General features: G+C 44.3%; 1 protein-coding gene across 1 annotated transcript in view; it reads left to right on the top strand.

Annotated features, from left to right (window-relative positions):
- Positions 1–22815, top strand: part of CHCHD2 (coiled-coil-helix-coiled-coil-helix domain containing 2) — a 47182-nt gene that overhangs the window by 9890 nt on the left and 14477 nt on the right. The window contains exons 2-3 of the mRNA XM_069226883.1: positions 4031–4265; positions 7902–8058. Coding sequence (XP_069082984.1) covers positions 4031–4265; positions 7902–8058 — 392 coding nt within the window. The remainder of the gene's footprint in view (positions 1–4030; positions 4266–7901; positions 8059–22815) is intronic.

The raw sequence follows: 22815 nt of genomic DNA, 5'->3' as shown, positions 1-22815 counted from the left end.
AAATTAATGTTTAAAAGCCCGCTCGTAATTATCTGGTCCTGCTGGAACTGGACAAAGTCATAGGTTTTTAGGCCGAATGCGCTAGAGTGCAGGCTGGATACTGGGACCAGGTTAGGCCTGCTGAACAAGGTACTTTAAATCCTAGTTGCAGGGCATTGTGAGGTGTCGCATCGAGGATGTGGCACGCAGCAGTGATTCGGGGCTGCAGTGTCATGCAGTTGTGAGGAACTGTGACAGGAGGTCCTGCGTCGTGGATGCATCACACAGCAGCAGTTTCGAGGAGCTGCAAGGTCCTGCACCAGTGATGCATCACGCAGAGGTGGTTCCAAGGCAAGGTGATGACTCTGTTCTGCTTGGACCACAGCTGGGCTGGCAGAGCACCTTTAGGCCCACTTCCAAGTGTCCAGGCCAGCTGGTCCAGTCCTTTCCATTCAGGCAGTGGAGTAGCAGTCCTTCTTGCAGCTGAGCAGCACAGCTGTCCTTCAGTGTCCTCCCAAGATCCAGAGGTGTACTGAAGAGTTGGTTCTGAGGGGCCAATATTTATACTTAATGCCAGCTTTTAAGTAGAATAACATTCTGGAGGTTGCCCTCCCGAACCCCCACCACCCCCCCTCCCCCCCAAAAAAATTGTTTGAAATTTACTCCATCACTTCCCTGGCCCCAGCTTGTATGGGGCTCAAAAGTCTAGTGTGACACCCTTTGTGTGAGAGTGCGGAGGAAGAGCCTCTATGATGTGCAAGTGTGGTAGGTGATCACTCCTACACCCCTGTCAAGTCTGAGATGACCAATCCTGCCAACACCTATTCCTCCTTTGTCTTACTGTCTGAGAGCAATACACAAATGCCAGCTACACGTAGTCACGTAACCCAGAATAGAGGCTGTAGGCACCAAGTGGTTGGGACAAGAAAATGCCAACTTTCTAAGAGGGGTATTTTCTGATTTGTAATTTATAATCCAAATTTACCATTCAAGAGGTGTTATAATCAGACTGCTTCTTAAGCAGGGGTCAGGTAGCCTGTAATAGGTTACAAGATACGTTACATAATAAGGAAACCCCACCAGAAGCAGTGTCATCTCTGCTAAGCCTACTCTCTCCAACTTTCACTCTGCTTCAGTCACCAACATTCCTTGACATCACATTCTGGCCAAGCAGAGAACAGTGGAGGTATGCACAGAATGCATTACAAGCATAGCAGGTTATAACAAGAGTTTTAAAATTACAATTCTTTAGAGGCCAAACTTGACATTTTCACCTGCTCCCAATTGAAAGTTAGCATGTATTAAATGTGATAATGTAATCTAATGTTTTCCTATGGAAGAAATGGTCCTTACAGTAGTGGAAAACAACATTAAGAGTTTTTCACTACCAGGGCATGTAAAAGTTAAAAGGACATGCCCCACTTTTTAACTATATTGCACCCTGCCCATGGGCTGTGTAGGACCTTCCCAGTAAGTGACTTCTATGCATTAAAAAGGAAGGTTTAGGCCTAGCAAAAAGTTTATTATGGCAGTTTAAAACTGCACACATGCTGCAATCGTAAGCCTGAGACATGTTTCAAGAGGCTACTGAATGGGGAGGCACAAAAAATGCTTCGCACCCACCAGCAGCATTCAATTTGCAGGCCTTGGATACATGTACAGGCCTCAAAATCATAAAAAATTTACTAGACATTCCGGTTGAGTAACTTGAATAATCTACTCAACCTAACTGTAATGTACTTGACCCACTTTTAGTTTACTAATAATATCATTGCCATCAGGGCAGGAGTGTTTCTCAGTTTTAGACACATTTGAAAAATATATTACTAAACCATGATGTGGTAGCATACTGTCATCTACACACAGTAACTTTCCAAGAAATGTCCAAAAACCTCTCCACTAACTTGCATTTTTACTGATAAAACTATGTAGTGTATTAACAATCTGTGAAAACTGGGTTTCAGTATACATATCCTTTGCACATCAACACGTAAAATGTTCTGATTTGTTTTCATCATATTAAAATAATTTTTTCATCACACAGAACTACAAAAAATGGCCTTTCACAACTACTGATAAATATTTTAAAATGTACAGTTAGCTTAGTTATTTAAATGTTGTGTGTTAGGAAAAACCTGACACCCTGTACCCTTTTGTTTCACACTATAAACAGCAAGCCAGGCAGTTCCTCTGCAGTCAGAAGGAAAATTATTTGTAAGACAAACTGACTTTTGACCGCTGTCTGTGAAAACAGAGCAAATGTGAGATACAAGAGCAAGATTTAAAGGCATCTTTTATAGCCCTCCACTTTCTGACTGACAGAACACGTGTTCTTTGTCAGCTCGCCATAAGGTGAGAGGAAGTCCTAAAAATAGCTCGACTTGATCAAATATGACTCTCCATAGCGAGTGGTGAAGTAGATATTTCGAGCCCTAATGAGATACCAGTGTATTAAGGATTCACAAGTAAATGAGATGTGCCAGTTGGGTGTAAGCCAATTTTACCATATTTACAGGAGAGAGCCCAAGCATGTTAGCAGTGCCAAGGTGCACAGTCCTAAAAGCCAGAGAGGGCCAAGTCCATCATTAAGTCCATTAGTAATGACAAATCTTCACTGGCCAGGCATGAGTAGTAGAAACATTCAGAATGGAGGTAGGGCTGCATTTGAGAAGACAAACACTCATAATATGAGGTGGAAGGAGTGTATGTAACTAAAATGGTTGTGATTGAGTTTTGAACAATGCAAGTGGAAGTTGTTGAAGACTGATTTGGAGGGGAGAATGTGAATTATCTAGTTCAAAGTGTAGTCCTCATTTTATTTTTTGCATCAGATTTTTGCCCATATAAGAGTGTATTTCTCCAGTCATTTGGTGTTCTGAATGGTTCTGCTGGCAAATGGATCGAATGCTTTGGGATTAGAGGGTGTGCAGGGTGCACTAATCAAAGCATTTAGGGCATAAGCAACAGGAATTGCCACCTCCCTGGTGACCTTGATACTTCTCCCTTATATCTCACTTTAACGAACAAGACCCCCTCATATTTTACAGAACATTACTCCATGGAACTGACTGCACCCCACTGATCAGCACCCTCTCCTTCCCTATACCGCTCAGAGCACTTGAGCCGTGGCCATTGGTGTTCCCATTTCAGGGGAGAGGTACTCTGGCGGCTTTAATGGTCTGCACTGCAGCTAGCTTCGAAGTTTACTTGCAGCTTCATGAAGTAAAGCCTTCTAAAGAATGTAGGTGCCCCCAGAGTGACATTGACATTTCGAAGTATAATTTCCAAAGTGCAAGATACGTAGACAGGATGACATCGTAGGGTAAAGGCTCTGACCTAGAGTGCAAGAACATGAACATTAAAACAGAGCGTGATCTGTCTGATTAAGGCTGCAGTACTGGTTGTTTCTATGCCTTTACCTTATCTCTCTCTTCATCTGGCACAGCTATCCCTTTGGCTCTCATTACTCCCTCAGTGCGACTTTATTGCCATGTGTGACTTCACCAGAGGCTATTGCTGCCTGACCACATGTTTTACTGGTCCCAGCCCCGCCTAGCTTTCCCCCTTGAAGTGCAGTGAAAATTGTGGTTTGTCCTATGACTGCCCCTCTGTTCTCTTTCGGTTCCTCGCTCCAAAATCGTGCGTTGTCAAAGACCACCTCTGTGACACTGTATGACCGAATGCGATTTTGTATTTGAATAATTTTTACTGCAATAATTTTTACTGCAATAATTGTATGAATATTCAAAGAAAATGTTTTGCAGTACCCAAAGATGGAAAACCTGCCTGTAAAAGGCATGGCACTTGAGCTTCCTCATCAGTGTCGTTTACTGTGACTGAAGTCTTAACTACATGTTTTTTAACCATAAAACATAGCCATGTTTTATGGTTATTCCCTCTCATGTGTTTGAATTCATATTTATTATTAATATTGTACCTTTTTTAGTAGTATTTGCAGCATTGATATATGTGAAACAAGACCCATTTTGAATTAGCTGTAAAGTGCATTAATTTGTTATTTATGTGTTCTGATTTAATATGAATATTATAGGGCACCAGTACGGCCAGCACCTGTAGCTCGTGCTCCAGTCCCAGCTGCGCCTGCACCTTCTGCAATGGCTCCTGCATCTGCTGCACCAAGGCAGCCAGGTCTCATGGCACAGATGGCGACCACAGCAGCTGGTGTAGCCGTAGGCTCTGCTGTGGGACACACTCTAGGTCATGCAATCACAGGAGGCTTCGGTGGAGGTCGTTCTGAACAAGCAGCACAGGATGTCACCTACCAGGTAAAACTGGCATTGTGTTGTAGGATTTTAAAATAATGAAAAGATGGAGGCAGTAAAGTATTTCCATGATCACATTTACTTCCCTCAGAACCTAGCTGCCCAACTAAGCTGTACAAATGTTAAATGAATACACCATTTGACTCATGAGCCGGAGCCACCCTGACTAATTTTCATTAGTGACGTGAGTGCTATTATGTGTCTGTGAGAAATTTGAAGAATTTTTGGTATGTATTTTAATGTTTTATTAGAATCACTTTTCTCCTTGGAAATACAAATTAATAATGATGATTATTTCATGTTGTGTGTCTGAACCCCTTTCAGAGGGCCAAGGGGCACACAGGGGCTACTCAGCCTAATCATGGTGGCTGAGGCCTTTTACTCCTGATGTCCCAGGGCTTGGCCTCCTGTGGATCCTACCTAGGCCAAGTTCTCCTTCTACACTTTAGACTAAGTGGTAGCTGTGGTCTAGTAGTCCAGGCTCGCTCCCTTGGAGAGGTGAGGGATGTAGATGCAGGTCAGTGAGAACGACACATAACTCAAAGTGCTAACAGTACGAACAATAAATTAATGTCTAGCCGAATACATGCTTTTTGAAGAACAAATAGCATTTTATTTCTAGCTCTACTCATAGAAAGAAATAAGACCTTTAAAAGTAACACCACAGTCCCACTTGAGGCCTGGACTCTAGTAGTTGCCAGACGAATCGCTGTCTTACCCTCCTCCATGTAACGTGTCCAGGGTTATTCGCCATTCACTGGTGGCTTCATCAGGGAATACAGACTATTATTCCATACTCGAGAGTTCTCCCTTTTGACCCTCTCGGAACTTAGTCAAGAGTCTGTGGTGCTGCAGAACTGTTAGCTGTGAATTCCTTTGGGCCCAATGGGTCAGGCCACGTCTTAACCACTCTCGCAGCACAGAAGAGTTCAGCAATGCAGCGCAAGCCTTCAGATGTGCACCCATAAGTCCTGCTCATTTTGGAGAGGTTAGGCTGCTTGTGGCCCACATAGTAGTACCCAGTGGTACAGGCTCTCCAAGCACACGTTTCCCAGCTGAGATAGTCATAAGTCTTGACCATCCTTGAAGCAGTAACTTTACTGTTGGCCCCTCTTGAAGTCACCACAGCTCAGCAGAACAGACGTAGCAAAACTCGCCCGACACTCAACACATAATTCAGTCTACCACAGCCCTTTCCAGGCATTCGCGGTTGCAGAAAAACAATCTTGAACACGAGTGACGGTCCGATCAGGGCTCAGCTGAATCCACACTCCTTGCACAGGTACTCCCTATGGTAGGTTTCCCACTGGGCCTTGCTTCCTCCAGTGCTCTACTCTTCTTTACAGGGCACACTGGTCTTGGTGGGCAGGCAGGCGGTGATGCTCCAGGGCAAGTAGTTTTGGTTTCCTTGGGTAATGTCCCCTTGCCCAGCAGGGAAACTAGTAGGCCTTGCCCTCCCACCCTCATCCTGGTCACAGGCAGAGGTCTTGCAGAGCTTCCCCTTCTCACACAGCCCGTCTGACTGCTAGGCAGATGACAATTATTTAGGGACTCAGCTTCCCACTGTAGTCCTTTTCCAAACACCAAATGTGATTAAGGTCTGGCTCTTTGAAGTTTTATGTTGGGGGTTCTGCTTCTTTAGAAGTGTGCCCTTATGTCTGTCACAGGAGGCATCACTCCAAAGCTGATTGGCCACTCCCATTAATTATATTGAGAACAGTTCAAACCTGGATGTCAGCCACAGTGATGGGTAAATCAAAAGGTTAATCTCAGTTCTACTCTTGATGATTCTCTTACTAGCCCCGTTTTCCTTCCTGAGATGTGTCAAGGCCCCTTCCTTGTTATCTATCACTTAATCAAAAAGAGTAGTATTTTGAAATGTATAGGAAGACTCTTCCTTTTCCTTCCAGTATGTCCCCACCCAGCTTACAGAAATGCAGCAATATACAAATCTTTCTGGAGTGATTACTCTCCTCCTCATGTCTTCACCAGCAGGCCTGGGCTTTTCAAAATGAAACCTAGGGCCCTCCATGCAATTTACCATGGCAGGCACACTCACACAGTGTACATTCATAGCACACTTTCTGTTTCATACTAATACCTCTGTGCGTTGTACCCTCATATGTATTCAGCACACACACTTGGCCTGCGTGCACTGTTCAATGCTGACTCTCTTCTGTCTCTAACCAGGGTGTGTTATTTCAAAACACATGCATTGGCAGCACACACACTGTGTGCGCAGCACAACTCTTCACCCTTCATGTATTGTACTTCACACAAGCACACGTAACCCAGCAAAGGCTTTATCCACAGATGCACTGCACAGCACTACGTCTCATGTTATGTATTCCGCTCTGCAGACATACACCCAGTACATTTACTAACCACACGTGCACTGCAAAGTACTGCTCTATCTCTGTACTGCACCCTTTCAAGGCACACATGCATGCAACGCAGAATCACTACTCCTGAGCGCTGCAGTATCACCCATCTACCTGATGTAGGCCAAGGATGAGTTAAGCACACAGCAGCAGATCTTTTAACAAGGTGAGTGAACCTGTAGGCCTCATTCAGTGACACAGAATAAAAAGATCCTGTTCACTACTACTGATCACTACACGCTTTGTTGCCACCACTGCACTTGTGCTTCCTAACTTATGGGAAAGGCAGTAGCCTTCCACCTCGAGGAGGATCTCTCTATGGACACCCCTCCTGATTTAACCAGACCGCAATCCGGGAGACAGGCCAATGTCATGGCTCATACAATACACTTGATCCATATTCGCCTATGACAAAAAAATCAGCATTAGGGTTTCAGTACAGTTGGACACTTAGTGCAGGGATTCATATCTTTACCATGCAGAGGACTTTTCAGTCCCAACATTGTGTTTAGTATGTACTTGCGTGTGATGATTCCCATCTACTTAAAAACAGACCTGTTCGTAGCATAGAGCTGGCTGCCTATACTGTAGTAGAAATAGATATGCAGCCAGTGAGTTATATACAGTTTTTTTTTTTTTACTATCATTAGTTCTTCTTTGCCAGGCTCATTATGGAAAGTTTGTTGTGCTGGAATGTCACAGAGCGGATGCCCTTTCTCAGAAAGGGTGGCTATCATCATCATCATCTCAGCCAAGTTTGGTGTCAACCCAAGCTGCAGACAAGGCCAATTTTTCAAACCTTTGGTCTCAATATGTCTCACCGGTTTGTGCCATTGAATATGAGGCATTCAAGCCATCTTGATACTGTAACTGGATCATGGCTACCAGCTAAATGCTTCATTAGGATCTTCTACAAGCTTTCATGTTTTCAACAGGAGTGTAAGACGTGTGGGGGCAAGCAGAATGTTGATTTTTCTACAAAGGTCCTAAATTGGACTCTTTGAAACAATACATTGTAATGTATTTTTAGAGCAAGGCCTAACATACTCAGCACATATCAAGTTCTAGACTCCCAGTTTGTTCTTGCTTAATGTTCTTAGCATCCTGTAAGGTCATATTTTCATTGTGTTCTGCCGAACAGTATGATAGTACTTCAACAAACGGCGAATATAGCTGAACATTCAGTGCATTTTTTTGTGATTAAAATGTTCTTGTCTTTGACAGTTTTTGTGACACTGTTTTATTTTTAATTATTCAGGAACCTCCACCTGCCCAACCACAGTATCAACAGCAGTCCCAGTACACCCCATGCCAGTATGAGATGAAGCAATTTTTAGAGTGTGCACAGAATCAGAGTGACCTCAAGCTATGTGAAGGATTTGGTGAAGTGCTAAAACAATGCAGGTTTGCAAATGGTATGTTTTGTTTCCCTAGCTTTCTTTTATTCCAGCAAGGCTACTGTATAAATTAGAATGGAATAGACCGAGAAGTTATGCCTGCTTACTGTTCAAAGTTTCCCCTTTTAAAATCCTGCTTTCTCCCTCTCTCCCCCCACTCCGCCAACAATTCTAATTTGCAGAAATGAATTTCTGGCATAAACATAATATTTAGCTTAGATCTGTGGTTCTTAACCTTTTTGACTTCTTGTGGAGCCCCACCTAATTGTTAGTGAAACTTGGAAGCGCCGCCTTCCCCAGCCCCCCCCGCTCCCACCCCCTCCCAACTTGGAGGTGAAATTATTGTTGGAATCCTTCACTGAGTAATTACTAGAACTAGGGGGGTTTGCCCTAAGTGTTTTAAGTGACTTGGGCCGCAAAACAATACTCAAAAAATACAGGAACAAACCTGCATTCATCAAACAAATACTCAAAATATTTATTTATTTAATTCATCAATCGGTATAAAAAAAAATCAATATTCTAATTTGAATGGGTAGGTTGGACACTTTCTAAATTCAACTGAGACTGCTTATCCCCCATACTAGATTCTGTTTGATGCACTTGAACTGCACCCACAAAGACATCTAAGGATATTAACTTAATTGTTAATTAACTAAATTTAAATTACTTCATAGTTACTGAACGTTATAACATTTTCAGTTTTACATCTCTTTTATTTGTACACACTGTTAATCTATTCATATTTAATTTTCTAAGCAGTCTTGGATCTTTTGAGTAGGGATTGTGAACTCCCAGGGGCCCCCAGGCCACATGTTGAGAACCACTGGCATAGACAGTACTACCCTCTCTTGCTGTAATCAAAGAAATAAGACTGAATGTAGGAGAGCAATTCATCTCCAAGACTTCACTTTCCACATAAGACAGGTAGTACGCCAAATAGATATAAATTGGTCTGTGTCCAGATGTCTAGGCAGCCTTTCCATAACCATCACCTCACAACCTTTCCTAAGCCATCTCAAAAGTTGGGCTTGCAGACTGCTGCCTTCATTGCTTTGTGTTTATTGTTTGGGCTGTGGGAAACAGATACCAATTTCTGGGAGGCCCATGATGCTCATGTCTACGTGTCTTAAGTGCTTTAGCTAATATCCAGGTTGGCGTCCTGTGCCAGATAGGTTTCATTCTATCCATCATCTGTTTTTGCTTTTGTTGCCCCAAGTGGGAAGGGTATGCCCAGACTTGGGTCCCATGCTTGCTATGCCACCAGATTCAAGCTAGCCTGGTTGACGAAGGGTGATACCCTAAAACCGGTCCCAGGATGCTTGTTTCTGGACCAGAGAGGACCTGGCCTGGCAGTTCGGGACGGACTGTCCCTATGTGGAACAGGGTCAAGACTGATTTGCATATGGCTGGGTCCAAACTGGAATGGCGTGATAAGCAAAAAAACTGATGGATTAAACTCAGTTCTGTGACTAGGGGTGAATGTTTGATTTGCTTTGCATTCCGTCCATCATCTGTTGTTTTTGCTCAGATGAATTCAGAGGCAGCCTTTTGTTGTACCCTGTCCCCTGATGAGCATAAAGGGAGTGGTAAAGTCATGAAACGAGCTGGTCATTCATATATTGTCAAGAATATTTGTCCTGCTAATATCCTTCAGATACTGTGACAAACTTTATTTCGATTTCACTTTAGTCTATGGTCTTTAGTCTATGGTCAACAATCTGGTGTGCATTGTCAACCACATCGGGTACTAGACTCTTTAGTGCCATGTGTGCCCTCTCAGACCTATTCTCCAGAAGTAGATCACAATGGAAGGGATTAAAAGAAAGAATTAGTAATGATAGATTAAAATAGCTGTGAGAGGGGCCTTGAGAAGAAGCTGTCTACTCGACAGCCAACTTACATTGGCTTGTTTAGGAAGCATAATACATGCCTGGATACCCATCTGAAATGTTACTGTTTTAATGGATTTCTTTTTTTAAAAACAGAGGGGTGGGGGGTTGCCCACTACCATGGGCATGGTTCTGCGGGGGCAACAGTTTCTGCTCCCCCTCCAGGCTAAAGCATCTCGTTCCAGTGGCAAGCAAGAGGACATTTGACCCTTTTGGGAGCAAATTTTCCAAATGGGTGTGGAGAGCTTGACTAACCTCCAATATCTTAACACTTACAATGGTGAAGCTCCCCTATTTGGGCTTGTGTAGGCTGCAACCTGTAAAAACCTGGCAGACCAAGACACTTCTGAACACTAGACATCTGGGGGAGTCTAGGTTGGTGTGCGTGACGTGCACCCTACGCCATGTTCTTACCCAAAATGACCCGCATGCCTCCAACTCTTCAAGAAGTCGTGCATTTTCCCTACATTCCTTTGATGGAAACTTCCGGAATCCGCAAAATTCCTACCAACCAGCATTGCCCCACCTGCGCATGTTGGCTAGGTTTCCCTAGGTGCTAGCCAGGGTCCAAATCCTAGAGCTGCACACTTCTGAAAAAGAGGATAAGCACCGCATCCATGTTGCATTTTGGGCCGTTTCCTGTCGTGGGCACTGGGTCTACTCACACAGGTGAGGTACGATTTTTACCGGGAGACTTGGGGGACATGCCGAGTGGATGGAAGTTTGTGGATTCCCGGGGATTCCAGAACTCTCAGTCACAGATATGTGAGCAAACAATGTTTTTTTGTTTTTTCTCTCCTCCTAGTCAATGTTAAAGGTTTGCAGGGGATTCTGGGTAAAAAAAAAAAAAGTAGTCAGCCTACCCTGGCTACACCTAGGTGTCTAGTATTAAAAATTTTACAGGTTGGCTAGGTTTCCCTAGGTGCTAGCTGAGCCAGGGCCCGAAACCAAGAGCTACACGCACTGGGAGGAAAAAGGTCACTTTTTGGTGGAAAAATTTGATGTCTTGTTGTGTTTTGGGCTGTTTCTTATCATGGGTACTAGGCCTACCCCCACAAGTGAGGTACAGTTTTTATAGGGAGGCATGTGGAAGCATAGAATAGTAGAACATTTAGTTCGATGGCATCTGTCGCTGTAGATACGCATGTTCTGCAATAGCTCGCCATCTGGTGTTGGGCCGGAGTGTTACAAGTTGTTTTTCTTCGAAGAAGTCTTTCGAGTCACGGGACCGAGTGACTCCTCCTTTTGTTTCCATTGCGCATGGGCGTCGACTCCATCTTCGATTGTTTTTTTTCCGCCATCGGGTTCGGACGTGTTCCTGTCGCTCCGAGTTCCGGAACGGAAAATTAGCTAATTTCGGAAGATTTTCGTCGGTATTGTTGCGTTCGGGATCGGCGTACTTTGATTCCACACCGCATCGAAGATCGAAGAGCTCCGGTGCCCTTCGGGGTAGTTTTTCGATCCTCCATCGGGGCCTGGTCGGCCCGACCGCGTGCTGAAGAACGCCGATGGAACGGACCCCGTTCCGTTTCTGCCCCAAATGCCACAATAAGTACCCTTACACAGACCAACACTTGGTCTGCAACCTGTGCCTGTCACCTGAGCACAGCGAAGACACCTGCGAGGCCTGTCGTGCGTTCCGGTCCCGAAAAACACTCCGAGACTGTCGAGCCAGAAGACTTCAGATGGCGTCTGCACCGACAGCCCAACGGGAGTTCGAGGAACAGGAAGAAGAAGGTACCTTCTCGATACAAGACTCAGACTCCGAAGGATTCGACGATACACAAACCGTGAGTAAGACGTCGAAATCCACTCAGAAGAACATTTACAAGGCCCAGGGGACGCCACTGCCACCAGGCCATGGCTCCACCCATAAATTCGGTGACCGCCCGTCGGCACCGAAAAAGGCCCAAACAGTGCCAAGATCGTCCGACTCCGGTCGAGACACCGGCACGCAGCCTTCTCGGGACCGAGAAAGTGCTGGAGACAAGCCTCGACACCGAGATGCCGGTGCCGACACGGCTCGACGCCGAGACAGCGGCACCGAAACAGATCGACGCCGAGAGGTTTCGGCCCCGAAAAAGAAAAGAGTCACCTCGGAGCCGAAAAAACACGCAGACAGGGTTTCGATGCCGAAACAAACTGCAAGCGACCCAGCTTCAGGCTCTTATACAGAAGAGCACTCGCTAACCTCCCAAATGCAGAAGCATAGGTTTGAGGAAGAGCTGCAAGCAACTGATGTGGACCATACGCAAAAGCGTATCTTCATACAGCAGGGGACAGGAAAAATAAGCACCCTTCCCCCCATTAGGAGAAAGAGAAGGTTGGAGTTCCAGACGGAACAGACACCACAACCAAAAGTGGTGAAAAGAGTTACCCCACCACCCTCTCCTCCGCCTGTGATTAACGTCTCACCAGCACAAACTCCATCACACTCCCCAGCTCACACCACCATGAGCCAGGGTGACCAAGATCAGGACGCATGGGACCTATACGACGCCCCAGTGTCAGATAACAGTCCGGAGGCATACCCTACAAAGCCATCTCCACCAGAAGACAGCACCGCGTATTCTCAAGTGGTGGCTAGAGCAGCACAATTTCACAACGTAAGCCTCCACTCAGAACAGGTCGAGGATGATTTCTTATTCAACACCCTCTCCTCCACCCACAGCTCCTACCAAAGCCTGCCTATGCTCCCTGGTATGCTCCGGCACGCAAAAGACATCTTTAAGGAGCCGGTCAAAAGTAGGGCAATCACACCAAGGGTGGAAAAAAAGTATAAGGCGCCTCCTACAGACCCAGCTTTCATCACTACACAGCTGCCACCAGACTCTGTCGTTGTAGGAGCGGCTAGGAAAAGGGCCAACTCTCACACATCTGGAGATGCACCACCCCCAGATAAAGAAAGCCGCAAGTTCGATGCAGCTGGTAAAAGAGTCGCAGCACAAGCTGCAAACCAGTGGCGCATCGCGAACTCCCAGGCACTACTTGCGCGCTATGACAGAGCCCACTGGGACGAGATGCAACATCTCATTGAACATCTGCCCAAGGACTTACAAAATAGGGCAAAACAAGTGGTGGAGGAGGGACAGACCATTTCCAACAACCAAATCCGCTCCTCCATGGACGCTGCAGATACAGCTGCACGGACAATTAATACATCTGTAACTATCAGAAGGCATGCATGGCTCCGAACGTCTGGATTTAAACCAGAGATTCAACAAGCAGTTCTCAATATGCCTTTTAATGAAAAAGAACTGTTCGGTCCAGAAGTGGACACAGCGATTGAGAAACTCAAAAAAGATACGGACACTGCCAAAGCCATGGGCGCACTCTACTCCCCGCAGAGCAGAGGGAATTACAGCACATTCCGTAAAACGCCCTTTCGAGGGGGGTTTCGAGGTCAAAGCACACAAGCCAGCACCTCACAAGCCACACCGTCCAGTTACCAGGGACAGTATAGAGGAGGTTTTCGAGGACAATATAGAGGAGGGCAATTCCCTAGAAATAGAGGAAGATTTCAAAGCCCCAAAGCCCCTACTACTAAACAGTGACTCACAGGTCACTCACCCCCTCCACACAACACCAGTGGGGGGAAGAATAGGCCATTATTACAAAGCATGGGAGGAAATCACTACAGACACTTGGGTTCTAGCAATTATCCAACATGGTTATTGCATAGAATGTCTACAATTCCCTCCAAACATACCACCAAAAGCACAAAATTTAACAACACACCATTCCAATCTCCTGGAGATAGAAGTGCAGGCACTATTGCAAAAGAATGCAATCGAATTAGTGCCAAACACACAAATAAACACAGGAGTTTACTCACTGTACTTTCTGATACCAAAGAAGGACAAAACACTGAGACCAATCCTAGACCTCAGAGTAGTGAACACTTTCATAAAATCAGACCACTTCCACATGGTCACACTACAAGAAGTATTGCCATTTCTAAAACTACACGACTACATGGCAACTTTAGACCTCAAGGATGCTTATTTTCATATACCAATACACCCATCGCACAGGAAATACCTAAGGTTTGTATTCAAAGGAATACATTACCAATTCAAGGTACTGCCTTTCGGATTAACAACCGCACCAAGAGTCTTTACCAAATGTCTAGCGGTAGTCGCTGCACACATAAGAAGGCAGCAAATACATGTGTTCCCGTATTTGGACGACTGGCTAATCAAGGCCCATTCGTTCAAACAGTGCTCAAATCACACAAATCAGATCATACAAACCCTCTTCAAACTAGGGTTCACCGTCAATTTCACAAAATCCAAAATTCTGCCACGCAAGGTACAACAATACCTGGGAGCCATAATAAACACATCAAAAGGAGTAGCCACTCCAAGTCCACAAAGAATTCAAAATTTCAACACCATCATACAACGCATGTATCCAACACAAAAGATACAGGCAAAGATGGTATTACAACTCCTAGGCATGATGTCATCATGCATAGCCATTGTTCCAAACGCAAGACTGCACATGAGGCCCTTACAACAATGCCTAGCATCACAGTGGTCTCAAGCACAGGGTCACCTTTTAGATCTGGTGTTAATAGACCGCCAAACTTACCTCTCGCTTCTGTGGTGGAACAACATAAATTTAAACAAGGGGCGGCCTTTCCAAGACCCAGTGCCACAATACGTAATAACAACAGATGCTTCCATGACAGGGTGGGGAGCACACCTCGATCAACACAGCATACAAGGACAATGGAACGTACATCAAACCAAACTGCATATCAATCACCTAGAACTTCTAGCAGTTTTTCAAGCACTAAAGGCTTTCCAACCAATAATAGTTCACAAATACATTCTCGTCAAAACAGACAACATGACAACAATGTATTATCTAAACAAGCAGGGGGGGACGCACTCCACGCAGTTAAGCCTGCTAGCACAAAAAATTTGGCATTGGGCAATTCACAACCAAATTCGCCTAATTGCACAGTTTATACCAGGGATACAAAATCAACTCGCAGACAATCTCTCTCGATCACCAACAGGTCCACGAATGGGAAATTCACCCCCAAATTCTGAACACTTATTTCAAACTCTGGGGAACACCTCAGATAGACTTGTTTGCGACAAGGGAGAACGCAAAATGCCAAAACTTCGCATCCAGATACCCACACAAACAATCCCAAGGCAATGCCCTATGGATGAACTGGTCAGGGATATTTGCTTACGCTTTTCCTCCTCTCCCTCTCCTTCCTTACCTGGTAAACAAACTCAGTCAAAGCAAACTCAAACTCATATTGATAGCACCAACTTGGGCAAGGCAACCCTGGTACACAACGCTACTAGACCTATCAGTGGTACCCTGCATCAAATTGCCCAACAGGCCAGATCTGTTGACACAGCACAACCAAAAGATCAGACACCCAGATCCAGCATCGCTGAATCTAGCAATCTGGCTCCTGAAATCCTAGAATTCGGGCACTTACAACTTACCCAAGAATGTATGGAGGTCATAAAACAAGCCAGAAGGCCATCCACCAGGCACTGCTATGCAAGTAAATGGAAGAGGTTTGTTTGCTACTGCCATATTAATCAAATACAACCATTACACACAACTCCAGAACATGTAGTGGGTTACTTGCTTCACTTACAAAAATCTAACCTAGCTTTCTCTTCCATTAAGATTCACCTTGCAGCAATATCTGCATACCTGCAGACTACCTATTCAACTTCCCTATATAAAATACCAGTCATTAAAGCATTCATGGAGGGCCTTAGAAGAATTATACCACCAAGAACACTACCTGTTCCTTCATGGAACCTAAATGTTGTCCTAACTAGACTTATGGGTCCACCTTTTGAACCCATGCACTCCTGCGACATACAGTTCCTAACCTGGAAGGTGGCATTTCTCATCGCCATTACTTCCCTGAGAAGAGTAAGCGAGATTCAGGCGTTTACTATACAGGAACCTTTTATACAACTACACAAAAATAAAGTCGTCCTAAGGACCAATCCTAAATTTTTGCCAAAGGTTATTTCACCGTTCCATCTAAATCAAACAGTGGAACTTCCAGTGTTCTTTCCACAGCCAGATACCGTAGCTGAAAGGGCACTACATACATTAGATGTCAAAAGAGCATTGATGTATTACATTGACAGAACAAAAAACATCAGAAAGACTAAACAACTCTTTATTGCATTTCAAAAACCTCATGCAGGAAACCCAATTTCAAAACAAGGTATAGCCAGATGGATAGTTAAATGCATCCAAATCTGCTACCTTAAAGCTAAACGACAGCTGCCCATTACACCAAGGGCACACTCAACCAGAAAGAAAGGTGCTACCATGGCCTTTCTAGGAAACATCCCAATGCAAGAAATATGTAAGGCAGCCACATGGTCTACGCCTCACACATTCACCAAGCACTACTGTGTAGACGTGTTATCCGCACAACAAGCCACAGTAGGTCAAGCCGTATTAAGGACATTATTTCAGACTACTTCCACTCCTACAGGCTGATCCACCGCTTTTGGGGAAATAACTGCTTACTAGTCTATGCAGAACATGCGTATCTACAGCGACAGATGCCATCGAACTGAAAATGTCACTTACCCAGTGTACATCTGTTCGTGGCATCAGTCGCAGTAGATTCGCATGTGCCCACCCGCCTCCCCGGAAGCCTGTAGCAGTTTGGAAGTTACCTTCAATTATTTATATATGTATCATCTCAACCTTAAATAGGTGCATACTTAGTCACTCCATTGCATGGGCACTATTACTACAATTCAACTCCTACCTCACCCTCTGCGGGGAAAAACAATCGAAGATGGAGTCGACGCCCATGCGCAATGGAAACAAAAGGAGGAGTCACTCGGTCCCGTGACTCGAAAGACTTCTTCGAAGAAAAACAACTTGTAACACTCCGGCCCAACACCAGATGGCGAGCTATTGCAGAACATGCGAATCTACTGCGACTGATGCCACGAACAGATGTACACTGGGTAAGTGACATTTTCATTATTGCCACTTGGATTTTGCTGCATTTGTGCCTTTCAAATGTAAGCCAGTGTGTTCGAAAGATGACTTTTTGAAAAATACCCTCCCAATCATACATTTGTAAAGATACTCACAAATTCAGAGAAGTAGAAACAACCACTGCTTCTAAACTCCATGTCCTGTACCCATTTCAGAAATGCATAAGTTTCCTTGACACCAATTATTCACTCTGCCTATTTCGCTATAAGAACTGGTCTATAATTGGTACTCAATGAAAAACCATTGTACGGTGCCGCTCAGTTGTTTGCGTTGGGAACCTTGGGTTCTTGAAGAACCTACAAACCCTATATATCCCCGCAAGCAGAAGGGTCTAGGTGACTTAATGGTGTATTGCTTTTGTCAATCTGCCATCGTGAAATTTTTTTCCAGATGAAAATGTTGTCACAATTACCCGTTTTTCCCTGCTCCCTTTCAAGATTGTTTTTCCAAAGGGTTAATTTCCTTGGGAAAACCTTGAGGGATCTACACATATGATCCCTTGCTGAATTTGGAATGTTCTCTACTTTTCAGAAATCTGTAGCTTTTCAGGATCACCTATGAGGTTTACACTGGTTGCCACCACAAACTGGAAGAAGGCAGAGAGCACAAACATAGGGAAAATAGGCTACCTCTTATAAAAATGCTAAAACTGTAGTACAAAATTTGTTTATTTTGATTCAGCTTTGGATGTTCCTTAAAGCTCGGAAGATGGTGACTTCAGTACAGCACACTGTTTGTTGATGCCATTTTTAGGGGGGGGGAACAGACACTTTTATCTGGAGCATTTTTTCCCTACTTTTTTTAAAAAATCTCAATATTTTGCCTATGTTCCCTGTCCCCTCCAGGGCAATCCACAAACCCTGTGCAACTTTAGAATCCCCAGGATGTTAAGGGGGGAAAAAGGATACAAATGTGACACAAATGGCTTATGTGCACAAAAAGTTATGGAGGCCTAAGCGCAAACTACCCCAAATTGCCAAACAAGCAATTAAAATGTGATAGGTCTTACATTTGCAAGAGTTACAGCTATTGACATGACAATGTCTTTTACCTATGTGTTGTGGTTTGAAGTGTGTATTGTATCTGTGGAGTGGAATTATGTGGGTTGTTTTGGAATTGTTACATGGACTCGTTGTGACTGGTTTAACCTCCACGCTCGCTCACCACATAAAATGCAATTACATAAAATACACTCATAAAATCAATAGACCTTGTCTTCTTCAGGAAGCTTTTTTATTAGCACATTTGATCTCAGCTGGTAGTTAAATTGGGTCACAGTGTACACCCTGGCACCTGTTTTGCTTTCACTAATGACCAAGCTGACAAAAGTCTCTGGAATGCACTTCTCAGTTCAAAGAATACATTTATTATTAGTTCACCACGAGGTTCCTTAAAAAGGACTTTAGTAGATTGAAAGCACACATTTAAAAATAGTCACAGCAATGAAAGGAAAATAAATCAAAATTATTTTAAACTGCAATGTACACAGCAAATATATATAATTATGAGTATGAAAAGCAAAGAATAAAGTAAAAATTAATCACCGTAGGGCCTGCCAAGCTCTTCATCTTTCTCATGCCAGCAAGAAGATGACCCCGTTCAACTGCGAGAAAGAGATATCCACCCTCACGGGACAAAAATCAGGCATTTGACATCTAATCCTGACCGAGGTCTTGGAAATTTCACTGTTGCTGAGCAGGGCCGTCTTTTCATATCTTAAAGAACCAGAGAAAGGCTTTCTGGAAAAAACCCTCCCATAAAAAATTAATATTCAAATATGCTGGCTAATGTAGGTCAGAGTTGAAAGAAACAGGTTGGAACTGGCCAGTTTCCTAAATTCTCTCTCGAGGCCAAACCGTTCCCTGCTTGCACTAAAAAACATCAGTCTGGTACATTCTTATCGTGCGGACTGCCTACCTCCTCCATTTTATGTAATAGCTCTTCGGTGATATGTCTTAGCTCTTCTGTGAGAGAGAATACGAAAACAAGCCCAGTTTACAATGTGGAAAAACATAGACACATTTAACATGACAGTGTCTAACGTTATGATAAAGTCAATAGGCATCTAAACTGAATACAAAATGTAAATTGCAACTGGTGAACACTAGACAGCTAATCCAGGTGCAAAGTAGTGCAACACAGTCAGTGGTCAAAAACACATATTTAATTACAGCACACTTGCATATTGTGTACACATAGTAAATTACATACAGTTTGTATCACATGCTCTGGAAAGCTAAGAAGCTGCACAGAGAGAATGTAAACAATGCAGCTACATAAAAGTAGCCTATTAATAACCCGAGGCGGTCTTGAGCGAAAACATTCCTGCATTACTTCCTCCCTTCCTTGAAGTCCCCTTATTTCCGCATCATTAGAAAGTATGATAAAGCCAGCACCTCCTTAAGGCGGGCACAGCACAATCTCACAATTGCATTTTTTTTTTTTGTTTTTTTAAATCCGTTTATTAAATGTAATTCAAAAGCAACAGTACATTCCACTTAGCTTAGTAAGAGAATAAACATCTTCTCTTATGTACATCTGCACGTATTTGTAGTTTTTGTACAATACGGTTACATTTTAGCGTACTGGCATACAAATTAACATTGTGTAACTTGTAACACTAGTCTTAATCAATTATTATGCTTAGGTGTATATATAATGGCGTCATGAATAGTAGCGGTAACATTAGGCTGTGAAGGCACGAGAAGTATCTTTAATTTACGTGTGCATAGTGTGATTAGTTAGCAGTGTCAGGTTGGGGCTAACGGGTTAGTAGCGCGCAAACTTGTCGCCTAGGTTCACATGTGGGTGAGGCTCAGTTTATTAGTTGCTTTTATACTTTGGTTGAGTATGGTGATGTCCTGCTGATATAATGTGAGAGGTATGAGGGATCAGGTGCTATGCCTATTGAGTGTCGGACAGGGGATCTAATTTCGGATGTCTTTTTCTTTTAGCATCTCAGGAAGGGTACATGTTGTCTCTGGTTTCTATTTTTACTATGAAAAGATCCCAGTTTTCAGTGCCTTCTTGTATCTGACCCTTATATTGCTATTGTCTTAATGTTTGAGCCTCTGCTAGTGTGCAGCTGTGTAAGTCTCTAAGCCAGGCATAGTAAGGAGGGGCATTTGGGGCCTTCCAGTGTGTGGCAATCAAACGCTTGTATATCACGAATGCAAGGTCTATAAACTTGTGAATGTGTTTATCTCCCTTGGTCCGATGCCGTATACCTAGCAAGCATGATTCCGGGGTGGGTGTAGGCACGTGATCTACTGTCTGCTGTGGTTTCAGTGATGCGATGCCAACCGGTATTTATTGGGTGGCAGTCCCAAACCATGTGGTAGAAATTAGCTGCAGGAGTGGCGCATCTTGGGCATTCTGGTTTAGAGTTCGAGTATATTTTATTGATGCGGGCCGGGGACAGATATGATATGATATGATGTATGTAATTAAATTGAGTATATCTTAGCCTGGTGTTACGGGATACGGACTTGATCGTGGCAAGGGCTGCGTCCCAAGTTTTCTGTGTGGTTGTTATAGTAAGGGCAGAGTCCCAGCGAAGTTGAACCTGAGTTAGGGCAGTGCTGTTACTTGTTAGGAGTATTTTATATAATTTAGTGATGACACCCTTTGCGTTGCCCCTAGAAAGTATTGAAGTTAGTAGAGGGGATTCGTTGGTTTCATTGGGATTGCGTCCCCAGAGATTGTGTAGGAGATTAGTGATGGCGCTGAATGTCAAGAAGGCCCTGGGTTGCCTAGCTCCAGCAGCCACTAATTCTGCGAAGGTGCTTGCTTTAGAGCCCGAATAAAGGTCTCCCGAGTTCAGAGTTTTGGTAACGCGTATATGGTGATGAGATGAGAGGAGAGAACATAAATGCCCGGCACTTGAGACAGTGGCAGCAAGGGGGAATATGGGGGAGGTTGGGGTTCTGCCCAGTACATATCTCCGCCAGCAGTGTCTGGCCGTGTCCAACAGGGGTGATTTATTTAATGGGTAGGGGTGGGGTCCAGCTAGCAAAGATGTCAGTGTTGTTTGTGGTGTCGTGTAAGCAGTTATTGCTACACACTCTGGGGTGGACGGTTCGTTGAGCCACATGGTTACCCATCGAAGCTGGGCTGCTGTGTAATATAGCTCGAAATTCGGCATGCCAAGCCCGCCGCCTTCTTGTGGATATTGTGTGATGGCTAGTGCTACCATACGTCTGTCCTTGCCCCAGAGTAAATCAGTCAATAATGAATGTAATTTATGGAAAAACGAGCGTGGCAAAGATATCGTGAGTGCAGTAAAGTAATATAAGAATCTCTGTAGTATTAACATCTTGGCTATGGCTGTTCGGCCCATGGGTGATAGAGGTAGCGAGCTCCAAAATGAGAAGGAGCTGCGAGTGGAGCGGAGTAGCCTGTCTAGGTTGCCTTCTATTAGGTCCGTCATGGAGTGATATACATGAACGCCTAGATAATTGAAGGGCTGGTGTGCCCATGGCAGTTGGTGAAGAGGGAGTGTCGTTCGCTGCTCGATAGGTATACAAGTAAGAGGGAAAATACAGGATTTAGCCCAGTTGACATGTAAGCCAGAGGAGAGGGCAAAATTATCCAGGATTTGCATTACCCCCGTTAGGGAGGCAGAGTGATTGCGCAGATATACCAGAGCATCATCTGCGTATAAGGATATGAATATGATATGCATTAAATTCTTGGATGCCCCATATATGAGCGTAGCTACGAAGCTTAATTGCAATTGGTTCCATAGCTATTGCAAATAATAAGGGAGAGAGCGGGCAACCTTGTCTAGTGCCTCTACCGATAGGGAATGCCTCCGATATTACTTGACCAGTTTTGACTCGGGCTGTTGGTTTGGAGTATAATGTTGCAATCCAGCTGATGAAGCCGTTCTGAAAGCCAAACGCTTTAAGAGTACGGAAGAGATAATCCCAACCGAGCGTATCAAATGCTTTTTCTATATCTAAAGATATGGCCACGGTTTCTGTTTCTGTGGTGTTATGCATAATGCGGATTAACCGTCTTATGTTTTAAAAAGGTATTTCTTCCTGGGATGAATCCTGATTGGTCAGGGTGAATTAGGTTTGGTAGATGGGGGGGTAATCTGTTTGCTAGGATCTTCCCTAGAAGTTTACAGTCATAATTCAGAAGGGAGAGTGGTCTGTAAGATCTAACGTCCAGTGGGTCACGACCTGGTTTCGGTAGGACCACTATCAGTGCTTCGCACATGAAGTCTGGCAGCTGTTCTCTATTGCGTGCTTCGTTAAACACCTCGAGTAGGGGTTGCAGGAGGTGAGTGGCTTGTGAGTTATAGTATTCTACTGGTAGCCCGTCTGATCCAGGGGTTTTGCCGTGTGCCATTTGAGAGAAAGCTAAGCGTAGTTCCTCAATAGTGATGGGGCCATCTAGTGTGTCTGTGTAGTCGATAATGTTTAGGTTTTGGGGAATCAGTGCTAGGAGTTCAGTCAGTTGTTGCTCTTTTGGGGGGATGGTGGGTTGATATAGGGAGCGGTAGTACATGTAAAAGGCCTCGTTAATGTCGAGCTGAGTATTAACCACATCTCCTGAGTGTAGCCTGATCGCACCTATTGGCAAGGATTGCGATGGCTGACGAACCAGCCATGCTAACAGTTTGCCTGACCTGTCTCCTTCTGCATGCTGCCTCGCTTTTAAGTGTCTATAGTCGTGTCTTCTGAGTCTATTGTCAGCCTCTCTGTGATTCGTCTTCAGCAAATTCAGTGTTTCTAATGAGGTTCCTCTTGTTGAGGCCTCAATCTCTGCTTTACGTATACTGGATTCCAGTGCTAGTAGCTCCTTAATAAGCGTTTTTTTACCCCTGCAGAGGCTGCTAGGCAGTGACCCCTAA

This window comes from Pleurodeles waltl, chromosome 3_2 (genome assembly GCF_031143425.1).
Source record: "Pleurodeles waltl isolate 20211129_DDA chromosome 3_2, aPleWal1.hap1.20221129, whole genome shotgun sequence".
Lineage (NCBI taxonomy): Eukaryota > Metazoa > Chordata > Amphibia > Caudata > Salamandridae > Pleurodeles > Pleurodeles waltl.
Note: the sequence above shows the minus strand (reverse complement) of the source record. Positions and strands in the feature narration are given on the sequence as shown.